Below are 14,642 nucleotides of genomic sequence, written 5' to 3'. Positions count from 1 at the left end.
GGAGTTGAAGGTTACAGTGAGCGGTGATTGTGCCATTGCTCTACAGCCTGGGTGACAGAGGGAGACCTTATCTATAGTGAAAGAAAAAGACTTGGATTCCCCATATCTTAAATGCAAGAGAAAACAAAGGGAAGTTCCAATATGATCAATTCTATTATGATAATTGTGTTACTTGACTCTGAGTAGTCAGTCCAGACTGAAGGCTGTAGAACTCCAAGAATGTTTCCCTGTGATTTAGAGAATAAATAATGACAAATGATGCTGATAATTAATACAAGATACAAATGAAATTGAACAAATTATAATCAAGGCAATTACTACTTCCAGAAATACAAAAATATTATAAAAGAAAATGGTAATCATAGTATACTATAGAAGGCAATATTATTTGTTTATGTATTAGATATGAATTTAACCAAACTTACACAATTAGTAGACATGCCAGTGTAAGATCAGGTTGGGGAAGAATAGGGGGAGAAGTATGAAAAGCATATTCTTCATCTTCCATAGCAGGGAATTAGACAATATTTATAATTTTTTAAAAAATGAGGGAAATATAAGTGGATGAGGCAATATGGCAATACATTTGGAGGTTAGATTCCCCAGACTTAAAAAAGTACTTTTAGTTTTTAATAAACAGAGTCAGAGTCTTGCTTTGTTACCTAGGTTGGTCTCAAACTCTTGGCCTCAATCCTCTTGCCTCAACCTCCCAAAGTGCTAGGATTATAGGCGTGAGCCACCATGTCTGGCCAAATGTCCAGATACAAAGAATCAGAATCTAATCCAAGCTGTCACTTACTTAATCTGTGACTGTGTAAATTACTTAATATTTCTGCTCCAGAGTTTCTTCATCTCTAAAATGACTGTTCTAAGAATTTACTTCATAAATGCAGAGAGCTCAGAACATAATTGGCATATTTTTAATAAGTGTTCAAATAACGTTATAATAAAAACCTTGTTACTTGGAAATGCAGAAGTAAACAGAGAAGTGACTAAAAGTTGAAAATGGCTGCCTCTGCAGAATGGGAATGAGAGGTAGGGAGAATGGGACCAGGGTCTACTCTCTGGTGTCTTACAGTAACACTGTGTAATATAATTTTTTTCTTTTTTTGAGATAGAGCCTCATTCTATTGTCCAGGCTGCCCAGGCTAGAGTACAACAGCATGATTTCAGCTCACCACAACCTCTGTCTCCCAGGTTCAAGCAATTCTCCTGCGTCAGCTTTCTGAGTAGCTGCATGCCACAACGCCTGGCTAATTTTCATAATTTTTAGTGCAGATGGGGTTTCACCATATTGGCCAGGCTGGTCTAGAACTCCTGAACTCAAGTGATCCACCCGTCTCAGCCTCCCAAAATGCTGGGATTACAGGCATGAGCCACCGCACCTGGCTCAATAGAAATTTAATGCAAGCTATTACATGATTTGAAATCTTATATTTAGAAAACTTAAAAATAAAGTGAAATTGATTTTAATTTTTTAAATCCCGTGTATCCAAAATACCATTTAAAATATGTAATCATAAACATATTAGAGATCTTATACTATTTGAAACCCAACATTTATTTTTACATTTACAGCACATCTCAATTCACACTAGCCAAATTTTAAGTGTTCAATAACGACATGTAGTTAGTAGCTATTACACTGGACAGTGCACCTATGGTAATACTTGATTTTTAAAAACAATACATATCATCAATGGCTGCTATTAAATCATAGAAAGAGAAACTCAGCCATTTTTTATCTCCTGATTAAAGACTACTATTTTATTTATACAGTGGTCTAATAAAAAAAAAAAAAGCAGAAGAAAATGAAGAAAACAAATGAGCCTGAATCTGATCAAGCCTGTAGATTTAATTACCAATTTACAGAAAATATGGAGGAGAAAATAACACAATAAATGGCACGTCAAGGATGCAATCAGCAAAATCCAGATGGTGAGAGACTCTAAGTAGACAAGCAAACCAAAAACAGGAATTTTAAAAATGTGAGGGAGAAGGAATTCATGAATTTAAAAAGACATTGCCCAGTGCAGTGGTTCACACTTGTAATCTCAATACTTTGTGAGGCCGAAGCAGACAGATCACTTAAGGACAGGAGTTCCAGACCAGCCTGGCTAACATGGTGAAGCCCCATCTCTAATAAAAACACAAAAAATTAGCCAGGCATGGTGGCATGTAATCCCAGCTACTCTGAAGGCTGAGGAGAATCGCTTGAACCTGGGAGGAAGAGGCTGCAGTGAGCAAGACTGCACCACTGTACTTCTGCCTGGGCAATACAGCGAGACTCTAATAATAATAATAATAATAATAAAATAATAAAAAGACAAAAGATCTGTCAATAAATTGTAATGTGTGGCCCTTATTTAGATCCTGACTAGAACTCTTTAACAATTTTTATATTTGTGAAATAAGTGAACATCTGATACTATTTTTACTAATTCTTTTTGAGGCACAATAATACTTTTAGTTTTTAAAAGAGCTATTAGGAATACATGCTGAAGTATTTATGGATAAAATTATATGCTATCCAGGATTTGCTTCAAAATAAGATGGGGGATGGTAACTTGGGGAAAGAGGATGGGAGAGATGAAATAAAATTGGCCATAAATTGATAAATACTGAAGATGGGTGATAGGGACATGGAGGTTCCTTACACTACTTTACTCCTGTATATGTTGTTTTAAATTTTCTACAATAAGAGACTGAAAACAAAACTAAGAGGCATGGTATTAATTTTAAAAATAAATTAATTTTAAAAATAAAAACTTACAAAGACTGTAGGTCCTACCTAAGCCCAACATTAACTCCTTCAGACCTGAGGAGAGCTTTTCATTTTATTTCTTATATTAACATAAGCCTAGGAAAACTGTATATATCAGCACTTTGACTTTACACATCCCTTTCCACCTCAGCTGATACCCTCCATCAGAAATAAATTTTCTATTTAAAATCTGTTTATAAACGATTTGAAATTACCCCCTTGACAACCTATAAAAGGCTTTAATACTTAAGGAAGAAGAATTCTTAAAAAACAACATCAGGCAATTCAAAAAGATAAATTCAAGACACTAGTCAATAAAGCTGGAGAACTTACTTTTATTCTTGCAGTTTTATACTAGGAAGTCAACATTTAATTTAATAAGCCATTGTCCACAATTGATTAAAAATGTTTAATCCTTCAATTGTACATCAATATCCTATGACTCCAAATTTTATTTATCACTCTCCTTCAAGTCTGAAGAAAACATTAATTTGCTAAGTTCCACAGACAGTACGTCCCACTGATAGTATGTCCCACTGACATAACATTTAGTATGATGTCCTACTCTCATATTAGAATTAAGGACAGCCAGTATCAAACTGGCCTGAAACCTGATTGTGTTCCTGGCTCAGAATACCTGTAGCAAATTTGTAAATCCACACCAAGACACAAAATTAAACTAGGGTGTGTTTATCTTATAAAAAACTTTTCACAGTAAAAATCAACATTAAAATTTTATCAAATTCCAACATTATGGTTTTTTAATCCAATTAAGCTTTCAAAATGCCTGATTAGCTGTGAATTAATTATAAATAACTTCATGTAGTTTGCCCAGCATTTCAAAATGGTTATGGAATACAGCTTTTAAAATGTCAAAGTATGCTATACATATTGCACTTTTCTGCTAGGCTGGGCCAGTATCTTCCATGGCAAGATCCTCAAACTAATGAATAAAATACACTTTTTAATCAATATAGGTACTTGATTAATTTCCCTGAAATTATCAACATCGTTATCAAAATCTTCCAGGATTTTGTAAGATTTGATTCCTTAAATACAATTTTAAAGTTAAACTTATGGAGGGGAAAAAAACCCCTCATATACTGACTGTAAATTTTACGTCCTTTTTTGGTCCCTCAATGACCAAAGAGAATTTTAAACAAATTACGCTTCATGTTTCCTGGCTTAATTAAAAGCTACAATTTCTATTATCCAAATTAAGAAATATTATACTAATCAAAAGCTATTAATTTTGAAATGTCTATGTATGTCTGTCTGTAGGTCCCCTTAGAACCTTTCCAAACATTTATAATCAAGAGATTTTAATCAATTATGTACTAGAATCATATTAGATAAAGAAAAACTTATTTTGCAAAAATAAAATCACTTTCCAATATGCTTGACAGAAACAAGCTATTCATTTTCATTTGTGTTCCACTGAAGACATTACTGAAATCTGTCCAATGGTTTATTTCCAAGCAGTCCACTACGGAATTCTTCGGAACGTTTTAAGATTGGCTGTAGCTAGAGTTCTGACTTCCATTTGGACCCTGCTCTCCTTCACTGTTCAAATGGGGAAGAAAGAGATTTTATACCAATTAAAAGATCTATTTTAACAACTTGATAAGCCTACTAACTTTAAAGTTCATTATTCTACGGCACAACGATACAAAACAAAGACATTCCTCATTATAAGACACGTGAAAAATTAAAATCCAGAAGACTAACATTTGGTTTTATGTTTTTATTCTTATGTAACTTTGTGCCTTCACACATAACAAGCATTCTAGAAATTAGTGTCCATATACACTCAAAAGCTTTAAATTAGGGTATGGGATTTCATTGTTATTACAGGTATCACTCAACATAGAGATTATAGCTTCTTCTAAACAAATTTCCTATAAAATTAAATCTTACATATAAAATCCTATTCCTACTATTTATGAAAAACAAGAAGTGTACAAAAAAAAACATATAAATACAGCAAACCTTAATAAGTCAGAAAGAAATATAATTTCCTGGAAAATGCTGAATATTTAAAATAAAAATGCTGAATACTTAAAAATAACTAAAACTGAAAATACCAGTAACGGTGGCAATAGGATTATTGCCTTATCTTGTCCACCATCATCTTGCAGCTTCAGGCCCTGCCACTAGTGGAGAATCACTCAGGGAATTTCTGTAAAAAATGCATCCAAAGGTAGCTGTTTGAATGACTGCCTTAAACAGCTCCTTGAATAAATATTAACTTTTTCCAAATTGTAACATTAACTTATCAGTAGCAATCCATAAATCTATCATTATATAACAATCGTTTTTCTAAAGAAACAATGAAGATGGATAGCATTTCTTTATTTCTCTGCTGACTTTTTCTCCCTGCCCCAAATGAACTGATACACAGTGAGGGCTGAGAACCACAGAACTAAATAAACAGATCCTACTTAAAACACACACACACACACACACACACACAATAATAACAAGAAGAAAAAACTCAGCACAGGTGATTCACTTTAAGCAAAATTATATTCTTATGTGCTGTGGATCTTAGGGTCACTTAAAAACCAAAATTCTTTATCTTTACAATATCAGATCATTCACTGAAATTTTTGAAAATTGCTACTGAAATTTATAAAACAGGACAATAGCCAGCAGTGAAAAAAAAAAAAAAAAAAAAAAGATGGCACAGAGTCAAACTGACATGAAACTACTACAGTTCTGAATTCTGCCTGAATTTCAGATGAAATTGCTAATGCTGTCAGCTTTAAATTTATGGTATATGACCATATGTTGAGAGATACCTGTAATACACCTCTACTGCATTAGGAAAAGTTACTAATAAGATTAATTTTTTTAAAAATGAGACATTCTCAATCAAGTCACAAATTTAAAAAATAAAATTAACATGGATCATGAAATTTTGGAAGAAATGTTTTTAAAAAAGATACAAAACAACATAATCTAAGGAAAGTATGTTAAGTATGATATATAATTAAATGACAATAATTAAAGTCTACAAAGTACCTGTTTGGAGGTGGTTTTGGTTTTGGCATCTTACTAAGTATAGTTGCCATCTCTTTTCTTTCATCGAAATTCTTCCACTGCTCATATAGTTTTAAAATAACCCTGATTATTTCCAAAATCTAGAAGAAATATTAGAAAAGTTCTTAGTGGCAAAAACAAGCAACATTTCTTATATAAAGAGCACACATCACTTATTAGACAACCCTCAGAAAACAGTAAATAGTCTCTGTCCCTCCGTGCTCAGGTTAGCTTAGACAATCCTGATAAATCTGAAAGCAGTATTTTTCACTACAGTGCCGTTTAGGATTTTCCTTCTGGCCCCTCACTTTTCAGCACGTATGTACTGTCCATTCTTATCTATCTCTTCAGTTGATTTCCTTCCATCTCATGACATCTTTTAAACGGAAATGTACTAAGAATAAAGGTTGTAACCATGAAGGAATATACCACTATAGAGCATACTCCTCTAATATATATTGTTTTCAACAACTTAATGGGACATAGTACACAAAAGATGTTTTGATTCTCTGTTAACTACAAGTAAGTTAAGGTACTCAAAAATTGGCAGCTACAAATTTGAAATAACTAGTTTCCAAATTAGCCCTTTTTTTCCCACCTGAGTAGACTCTAACATTAGGATTAATTTTAATGCATTTAACATTTGAGCAAAAAAGCTAGAAACACAGCAAAAGCCATTTTGCCAGGAGACAGGCTATGTTACAGCATTTTACAGCTGTATTCAGTGGTTACCAGGGAGCTTTTAAAATAATCTTGGAAATTAGAGGCTACTTTGCAACAAATCAAACCAAAAGCTTACCATTCTGCTTAATCCTAAACTGAAAAGAGATACATAACTTAAATAATCAGCATTAACTTTTCCCACCAAACATGTTTTGTTTGTTGTTTGTTTTGAGATGGAGTCTCGCTCTGTTGCCTAGGCTAGATTGCAGTGGTGCGATCTTGGCTCACTGCAACCTCTGCCTCCTGAGTTCAAGCAATTCTCTCAGCCTCCCGAGTAGCTGGGACTACAGGTGTGCGCCACTATGCCCAGCTGATTTTTGTATTTTTAGTAGAGATGGGGTTTCACCATATTGGTCAGGTCTTGAATTCCTGACCTTAGGTGATCCACCCACCTGGGCCTCCCAAAGTGGTGGGATTACAGGCGGGAGCCACTGTACCCAGCCGATGTTTCTTAATATTTTGTAACCAATAATCTTCTGAGCCTGGGGGACATCCTAAGATTTTAGGCTCATGATAAATAAATATGACATTAATTTTTAGACATTCAAGTTTATATACAACTAAGGGAATTTTACAGAATACCTTCTCCATATCCACAGAAAGCTCAGCAAACCATTGCCTGGCATCTTTCTGCTGTACAACACAGGCTACATGTAGGCAAGCTGAAATGAAAATGAGAGACCACTGTCCATGTTTAACTACAAACACAGAATATATGATTCTAACAAAGATTTTTCACTACAAATTTCCTGTGTATTTCCAACACTCTTTAAAAAAAGTATACTGCTACCTATAAGAGTTACCATTGACCATCTCACCAACTTAATCTGAGACAGAAAAAAATCACTAAATTACATTAAGGTTCTTGATGTCTGGTCCTTACTGTGTGCTAGTCATGCTGCAGTTGCCTTGAGAGTCAGGCATGTTAAAGTGGAAAAACCATCCAACGAGGAGAACAGAAAAGGGGAGTTATCCCTGGGCAGTGTACAAAGTAGCAGTTAAACTGCACCCAGAAGTCAGTGTGACAAAAACAAACAAAAATGTCAATTAACACACCAGGTTTTTTTTTTTTTTTTTTTTTTTTTTTTGAGACGGAGTTTCGCTCTTGTTACCCAGGCTGGAGTGCAATGGCGCGATCCCGGCTCACCGCAACCTCCGCCTCCTGGGTTCAGGCAATTCTCCTGCTTCAGCCTCCTGAGTGGCTGGGATTACAGGCACACGCCACCATGCCCAGCTAATTTTTAGTATTTTTAGTAGAGACGGGGTTTCACCATGTTGACCAGGATGGTCTCGATCTCTCGACCTCGTGATCCACCTGCCTCGGCCTCCCAAAGTGCTGGGATTACAGGCTTGAGCCACCGCGCCCGGCCAACACACTAGATTTTAACAATGTTGACCATGTTTCTACATTTCAATTAAAAGCAATGTTGCACTGGGCGCAGTGGCTCGCGCCTGTAATCCCAGCATTTTGTGAGGCCAAGGCGGGTGAATCACCTCAGGTTGAGAGTTTGAAATCAGCCTGACCAACATGGAGAAACCATGTCTCTACTAAAAATACAAAATTAGCTGGGCATGGTGGTGCATGCCTGTAATCCCAGCTACTCGGGAGGTCAAGGCAGAGAATCGCTTGAACCCAGGAGGCAGAGGCTGCAGTGAACCAAGATCAGGCCATTGCACTCCAGCCTGGGCAACAAGAATGAAACTCTATCACACATACACACACACACACACACACACACACACACACACACACAAATGCAGTATTGCCTCACCTTTTTCTTTCCTTTCATTATTAGAACATATGATCACGTTATGTGAAAGTTGGGCACATCCTTACAGAATTCAGTATTGTAATCAGAGGTGAAAACAAATGCAATATACTGTATACAATATTAGTTATATATGTTACATACAATATAAACTAACAAAGATAGTAAAAGTGCTCAAAGACAAGAATCTACATTACAATTTTGCCTAGAACAATTTCTACTGAGCAGCCTGGCTACCCTGAAACCACCCCAGCTTAAGTTACATTCCTTGGTCTGGTTACCCATATTACTTTGCTAAGGATGACATTCTAGGCAAACAGCAACTCAAATGTGAATTTACACACTGGTTGCCCTAAGTCAAAGCTATGAGTAGGGCTTAGGTCAAGAAGGGGTTAAAAAACTAAAGAAATGAAATAATAAAAAGAGGAAATTAAAATATAGTGGAAAATGCTATTAACATGAATATGCACAGAGTACACTGGAGACTGAGAAAGCATCTTAAACCCAGACTGTGGTGATGCTGAAAGGGTAGGGGGAGGGTCACTGAAGAGGTGATATCTAAGCCAAATCTTATTTAAAAGAATGACAGTGGAGAAGATAAAAGTATGTATATAAGTTAGGAGACAAATCTTGCTAGTGCTGGGTTTCTCCATCTTGGCACTACTGACATTTTAGATTGGACAATTGTTTGACACTGTCTTGCATACTACAAGATGCTTGGCAGCATCCCCGGCTTCTACCTATTAGATGCCAGTACCACCCAACCCTAGTTATGACAACTATAACTAAACATTGCCAAATGTGCCCTTGGGGTCAAAATTATGCCCCATTGAAACCACTAGCCTAGCTCAACAATGTGAAGGATAGATCAGCTCTCTGAGCATGGGAATGCTGGAGAGTAGTAATAAGCCAGTCAGGAGACTGCTGTGGTAACATGGATAGAACTGAGAAGATGACTATGAGATTACAGAAGGAACAATCAAGAGGAAGGCACAGAATGTATTGGTAACCAACTACATGTGGGTATTGAGGGAGATGAAAGGGCCTAACTGCTGGGTTTCCAACGAAGGTAAATAACTAGTGCTATTCACCAAGCTAGCAAAGACATTAAAAGGAGGAACATATTTTGGCACAAAGAGATGAGCTCAATCCTCATCATGAGTCTGAGGTGCTGGTGAGATGCCAAGTGGAGCTGTGTAAAAGGAAGATGGATATAAGCACTGCCGAGTGGCTAGCTCTTGGCTAAATAAAGAAATTTCAATGTTTCAGCACATAAGTGATTGTGGAAGCTATGAATCTCAGTGAAAGTACCCAAGACAGAAAGCAGTGATGGCAAAGATGTGACACATGTTCTGTTATCCCTTCCTTCCCACCTATGCAGATCCCAGTATTTCCTACCCACTGAATCCAGACACCACTTCAAAATCCCTTAAAATCCAGTCCTTTCAGGGAGCTGCTAGTAATACAGAAGTGTAAGTACAACCTATTTGTCAGCCCTGATGTAAGAAAGCCAAGAAAAATCAACATTTAAGGAATAATTGAACAAATAAAGAGAAACTAATGGAAAATAAGGGGAAAATCAAGAGGATGGAGTTATAAAAATCAATAGAAGGGACTGGGTGCGGTGGCTCATACCTGCAATCCCAGCACTTTGAGAGGCCAAGGCAGGTGGATCACCTGAGGTCAGGAGTTCAAGACCAGTCTGGCCAACATGTCAAAACCCCATCTCTACTAAAAATACAAAAATTAGCCAGGTGTGGTGGCACACACCTGTAGTCCTCCTGTAGCTATTCAGGAGGCTGAGGCAGGAGAATTGCTTGAACCCAGGGAGGGGAGGTTGCAGTGAGCCAAGATCACACCACTATACTGCAGCCTGGGAGATAGAGCGAGACTCCATCTCAAAAAAAGAAAAAAAAAAGGGAAAGGAAAGGAAAAGAAATTAACAAGTGCCCAATATATACCCGGCATTATTTAGTGCTCTACCAACTATCTCATTTAATTCTTCAAATGACTCTATGGAATTAGTATCCTCTCCATTTTACAATTAAGGACCCAAACACAGAAAGGTCAGATAATTTTCCCACAATTGTAAAGGAAGTAAAGTTTAAGCCTAAGACTATCTGACTCCACCCATTACAGCACTGCCTTCCACAGACAGTAGAATGAATGTAGCTGAATTCTTTCTCTAGCCAGGCATTATGGACCACAAATGCTCCTTTACTCAACCTCTGAGTACTTGTTTGGGCTCAGGATATGAAAGACAGGTCCAATTATTTTACACACTACAACTAATACTGGCTTAATTCTGAACTTTTCCCTGTAAACAAACAAATACATTCCTTTCAGACACTGATTAAAACTACTTTGAATGGTTTCAAAAAAAACAAAAAAACTTAACCAAAAAAAGGGGGTTGGGGGAACAATAATCCTGATTTGTGTCAGTTGCAGTTCATATTATTGAAAGTTCACATGCAAGGATTAGTCTATTACTTCATGGAAGATAAAAACATAAAGTACAATAGGGTGAAATTTAGTTTAGGATGACCTAAATAGGTTTATAACAATTTAATAAAGGCACACCATGCTTACATACCTAAAGCTATCATGAAAGGAGGATACAGTAGGCAAAGATCCGTTCTGTAGGTATCATTCACTATCCTCCTATAGAAATGTAAATCATATTATTACTGAAAGCACTGTACATTTCCTCCAGAGAGGGCCAGATTTCCCATCTTTGTACACATTTATTTCCTTTTATATTACTGAAGCACAGCTATAAAAGTGAAAACATCAAGGCAAAAGGATAGATACATGAATGTGACAACAAATACACATATATCAATGAATAAAATTACAGCTAAATATACTTTAAATTTCAAAATCTCATAACAAATTACAAACACATTTTTCTAATTTTTTAAAAATCAGAAAATCAAACTAAAAAACCCGAAGTTATACGGTAAATGTGTATGTATGTTACATACTACCAAAAAGTATTCTGATTACTTTAAAGATAGCTTCAGTCTTAATTTTTATGTTAACAGTCTATGTTTCATATAAAATTAAATTTTATAGGTATATTTATAGAACAGATAATTTAGGATGGTTTTCATTTTGTTATTTACTCCACTACAGTTATTAAAATTAAACAAGTGGTATTTTGCTCAACATAAAATATCTTGGGGCAATAGTTTAATGACTTTAAAAATACTGAACTTCATATTTAGTTGTCAACCTTCCTATCTAATAACATGTTACACTATTAATAACTTCTGTTCTAATTACCATGCAAGGGGAAGCAACATGTCTTCTTGGCCCATGTCCTGCACATACTGGAGCAAAGGTCTATAAGGATGATACACTATCAAGCAACAATCCTAGAAACAGTTTAAAAAATGTGTATGTATAAAAAACAGATTTATTACAACACAAAAATGATATCATTACCCAACTCATTTGTAATTGCATTATTTCAAAGTGAATTTCATTAACTCATGCTTGCTTCCATTTTATTTGCTTAAGCAAGCAGTATGACAGCCCTAAACTCTACTATAATAGTGAAGGCAGTGCTCTCTCTGGAATATACCTTGATAAATCGGTTGGCAGTCAGTCAGCATCCATTCATTCCCTTAGAGACTCAAAGTGTCACATCTGCAACACACTGAAACCTCTTATTAGCCTATAAATCCATAATTCCCAACTGGAGGAGCAGAATTCTGCCAAAGACATAATCTATCTTTAAATAACACTGCACGCACACACAAATTGTGCACATAATTTACAGTGGTTTAATGTCCTGACTTGTCTGTTTGTAATACCTTTATTACAGTTACTTACTATAGAATAGAAAAGTTTTCCTATCCTAAATAGTATATATAAAGCATTTTACAGGCTTCAGAGAGAATACAGACGCTAATATAAATAGGCTACCATGATTTCACTATCACATATCAGGTGGATGGTTTTAAAATGTATCTCCCTAGTATCATTTCTTTAAATAATTTCCAACTTCATTAAATTTGAAAATGTTTTAATTTATTAATCACAGAAGACATACTTACCATTAGTTCTAACAGATAGAATTCACATTCTAATATCTGTTTAAAGAAAAGACTATCAATGAAATGTCAACTTGAAACCAAATTAGATAAATCTACTTAATCTAATATAAATTATAGACATTATAGTAATTTATCAAAAATTTTTACTAAAAAGTTTTAAAAATCCAGACAATAAACACAATTTACATTAAAATCAATATATGCAATAAAAATTACTTTGATTATAGAAATTTTAATCCTTGTAAGGAAAAGCCAGCTTCTCACAAGCATTCTTAATCCTCACGTTTATTTAAAATATTCTGTAAAAACATCAGATTTTCCAGTATACTTTCTACTCAGCAAATGCAAAAATACAATCATTTCTACTTAAAACAATGTAGCTTAAAGAGAATAAACAAATCCCTTGCAAAGTGGAAAAAGAAAGACATGCCTATTAAAATGTCAATAGAAATTCCTCTTATATTTCATACTGTTCCATTAAAGTAGTTTTTAATCCCAGCTGAATAGTAGTATCACCTGGGAGCTTTTACACAGTACCAATGTTGGGAGCCCCAAGCCTGAAAGTTCTAATTTAGTTGTTCTGGAAAATCCAACATCAATATTATATACAAGCTCCCAAGGTGATTTAATGAGCAGCCAGGGTTGATAATCACTACTATGAAGTATTTTTTTTTAATGGTAAAAGCTATTTAGCTTTAATTTAGAATAATGGCTGTATTCATGTAATATCTGAAACTGCTATTTCTAGGAAACTATTAAATTTAGTCTAATATAAAACAGAGCTAGTTTATATAAAGCTTTGATAAGTGTTTTATTTTATACCATATACTTACATGATTCATCCTATAAGGAAATTCCTTTGGAAAGGCATATGAAAATCTAGTTTTTACTGCAGAAAATAAAAGAACAATTTAAACTGAGAAAATGGGAAATGAATTAACTCAAAATTATTTTAACAGAGCAGAATATTAGAGAGTTGAGCAAAATTATTTTCAGTAGGAATTCTTGGCAATACTTAGGGACCCAGATTTTTGATTTCAGGGAAGGGGAAAGACTGGGTTGTAGGACATCCAAGACAGCTTTAATTTTATATTTACTACTTTAAGAAAGGGTTCTGATGTTTAAAAAAGAAAAAGATGCCGGGCGTGGTGGCTCAAGCCTGTAATCCCAGCACTTTGGGAGGCCGAGGCGGGTGGATCACGAGGTCAAGAGATCGAGACCATCCCGGTCAACATGGTGAAACCCCGTCTCTACTAAAGGTGCAAAAAATTAGCTGGGCGTGGTGGCGCGTGCCTGTAATCCCAGCTACTCAGGAGGCTGAGGCAGGAGAATTGCCTGAACCCGGGAGGCGGAGGTTGCGGTGAGCCGAGATCGCGCCATTGCACTCCAGCCTGGGTAACAAGAACGAAACTCCGTCTCAAAAAAAAAAAAAAAAAAAAGAAAAAGATCAGAAAAAAAAAAAATCACTGGCTTTTATCATTTCTAAAATCTTTTCAACTACAGAATGGTATTCTGTTTTCCAGTGATTCAGCTTAGAAGGAACACAGGGGTTATGTATGTGTTTACAATATATACGATTGGTAAAAAATATACATATTAAATATTGGGAGTATAGTACACCATTTTCTAAACTTTTTTACAATGACCAGGTATTTATCAAAATATATATTTTAATAAAAGCATTAATATATGTGCAAAGGTCTCGAGAGTTTTCTTTAATGCCACACACACATAAAGTTACTACTCTATTATCTATCACTTTATTAGTCACTAAAGTACAAATGAAAAAACAATGTTAACCATCCATCCCCCACTCCTTAAAATGGTGTGAGCATATACATATAACTACTATTTGAGAAAATTGTATTCATGCCATTTTAATACACTTAATTTAACCAAGTAACTATTGACAGGTCCTAAAAGATCTGTTTGGTGTCAGCTTCCATTTGTACAAAGCCCAAGTGATCTCACTGAGATTAAAAGAAATTCCATTTCTGGCTGGGCATGGTGCTATAATTAGCACTTTGGGACACCAAGGCAGGTAGATAACCTGAAATTAGAAGTTTGAGACCAGCCTGGCCAACATGGTGAAACCCCATTTCTAGTAAAAATATAAAAATTAGCGGGGCATAGTGGCACAAGTCTGCCGCATGCCTATTCGGGAGGCTGAGGCAGGAGAATTGCTTGAACCAGGTGTGGAGGTTGCAGTGAGCTGCTGTTGTGCCACTGCACTCCAGCTTGCATGTCAGAGTGAGACTCTATCTGAAAAAAAAAAAAAAAAAA

General features: G+C 35.5%; 1 protein-coding gene across 2 annotated transcripts in view; it reads right to left on the bottom strand.

The window, feature by feature from the left end:
- Positions 1 to 3,079: 3,079 nt before the first annotated feature.
- CCNC (cyclin C) overlaps positions 3,080 to 14,642 on the bottom strand; it is a 29,763-nt gene continuing 18,200 nt past the window's right edge. Inside the window, exons 6-13 of one of the 2 annotated variants that reach the window (XM_010333768.3) lie at positions 13,193 to 13,248; positions 12,360 to 12,395; positions 11,584 to 11,675; positions 10,892 to 10,959; positions 7,112 to 7,191; positions 5,789 to 5,907; positions 4,849 to 4,943; positions 3,080 to 4,327 (exon numbers count right to left, since the gene is read on the bottom strand). In XM_010333768.3, coding sequence (XP_010332070.1) covers positions 4,892 to 4,943; positions 5,789 to 5,907; positions 7,112 to 7,191; positions 10,892 to 10,959; positions 11,584 to 11,675; positions 12,360 to 12,395; positions 13,193 to 13,248 — 503 coding nt within the window. In that variant the 3' untranslated portion in view covers positions 3,080 to 4,327; positions 4,849 to 4,891. The remainder of the gene's footprint in view (positions 4,328 to 4,848; positions 4,944 to 5,788; positions 5,908 to 7,111; positions 7,192 to 10,891; positions 10,960 to 11,583; positions 11,676 to 12,359; positions 12,396 to 13,192; positions 13,249 to 14,642) is intronic. The other variant, XM_003922912.4, reaches the window with a different exon arrangement.

Source organism: Saimiri boliviensis, chromosome 4 (genome assembly GCF_048565385.1).
Source record: "Saimiri boliviensis isolate mSaiBol1 chromosome 4, mSaiBol1.pri, whole genome shotgun sequence".
Lineage (NCBI taxonomy): Eukaryota > Metazoa > Chordata > Mammalia > Primates > Cebidae > Saimiri > Saimiri boliviensis.
This window is presented reverse-complemented; position numbering and strand designations above follow the sequence as displayed.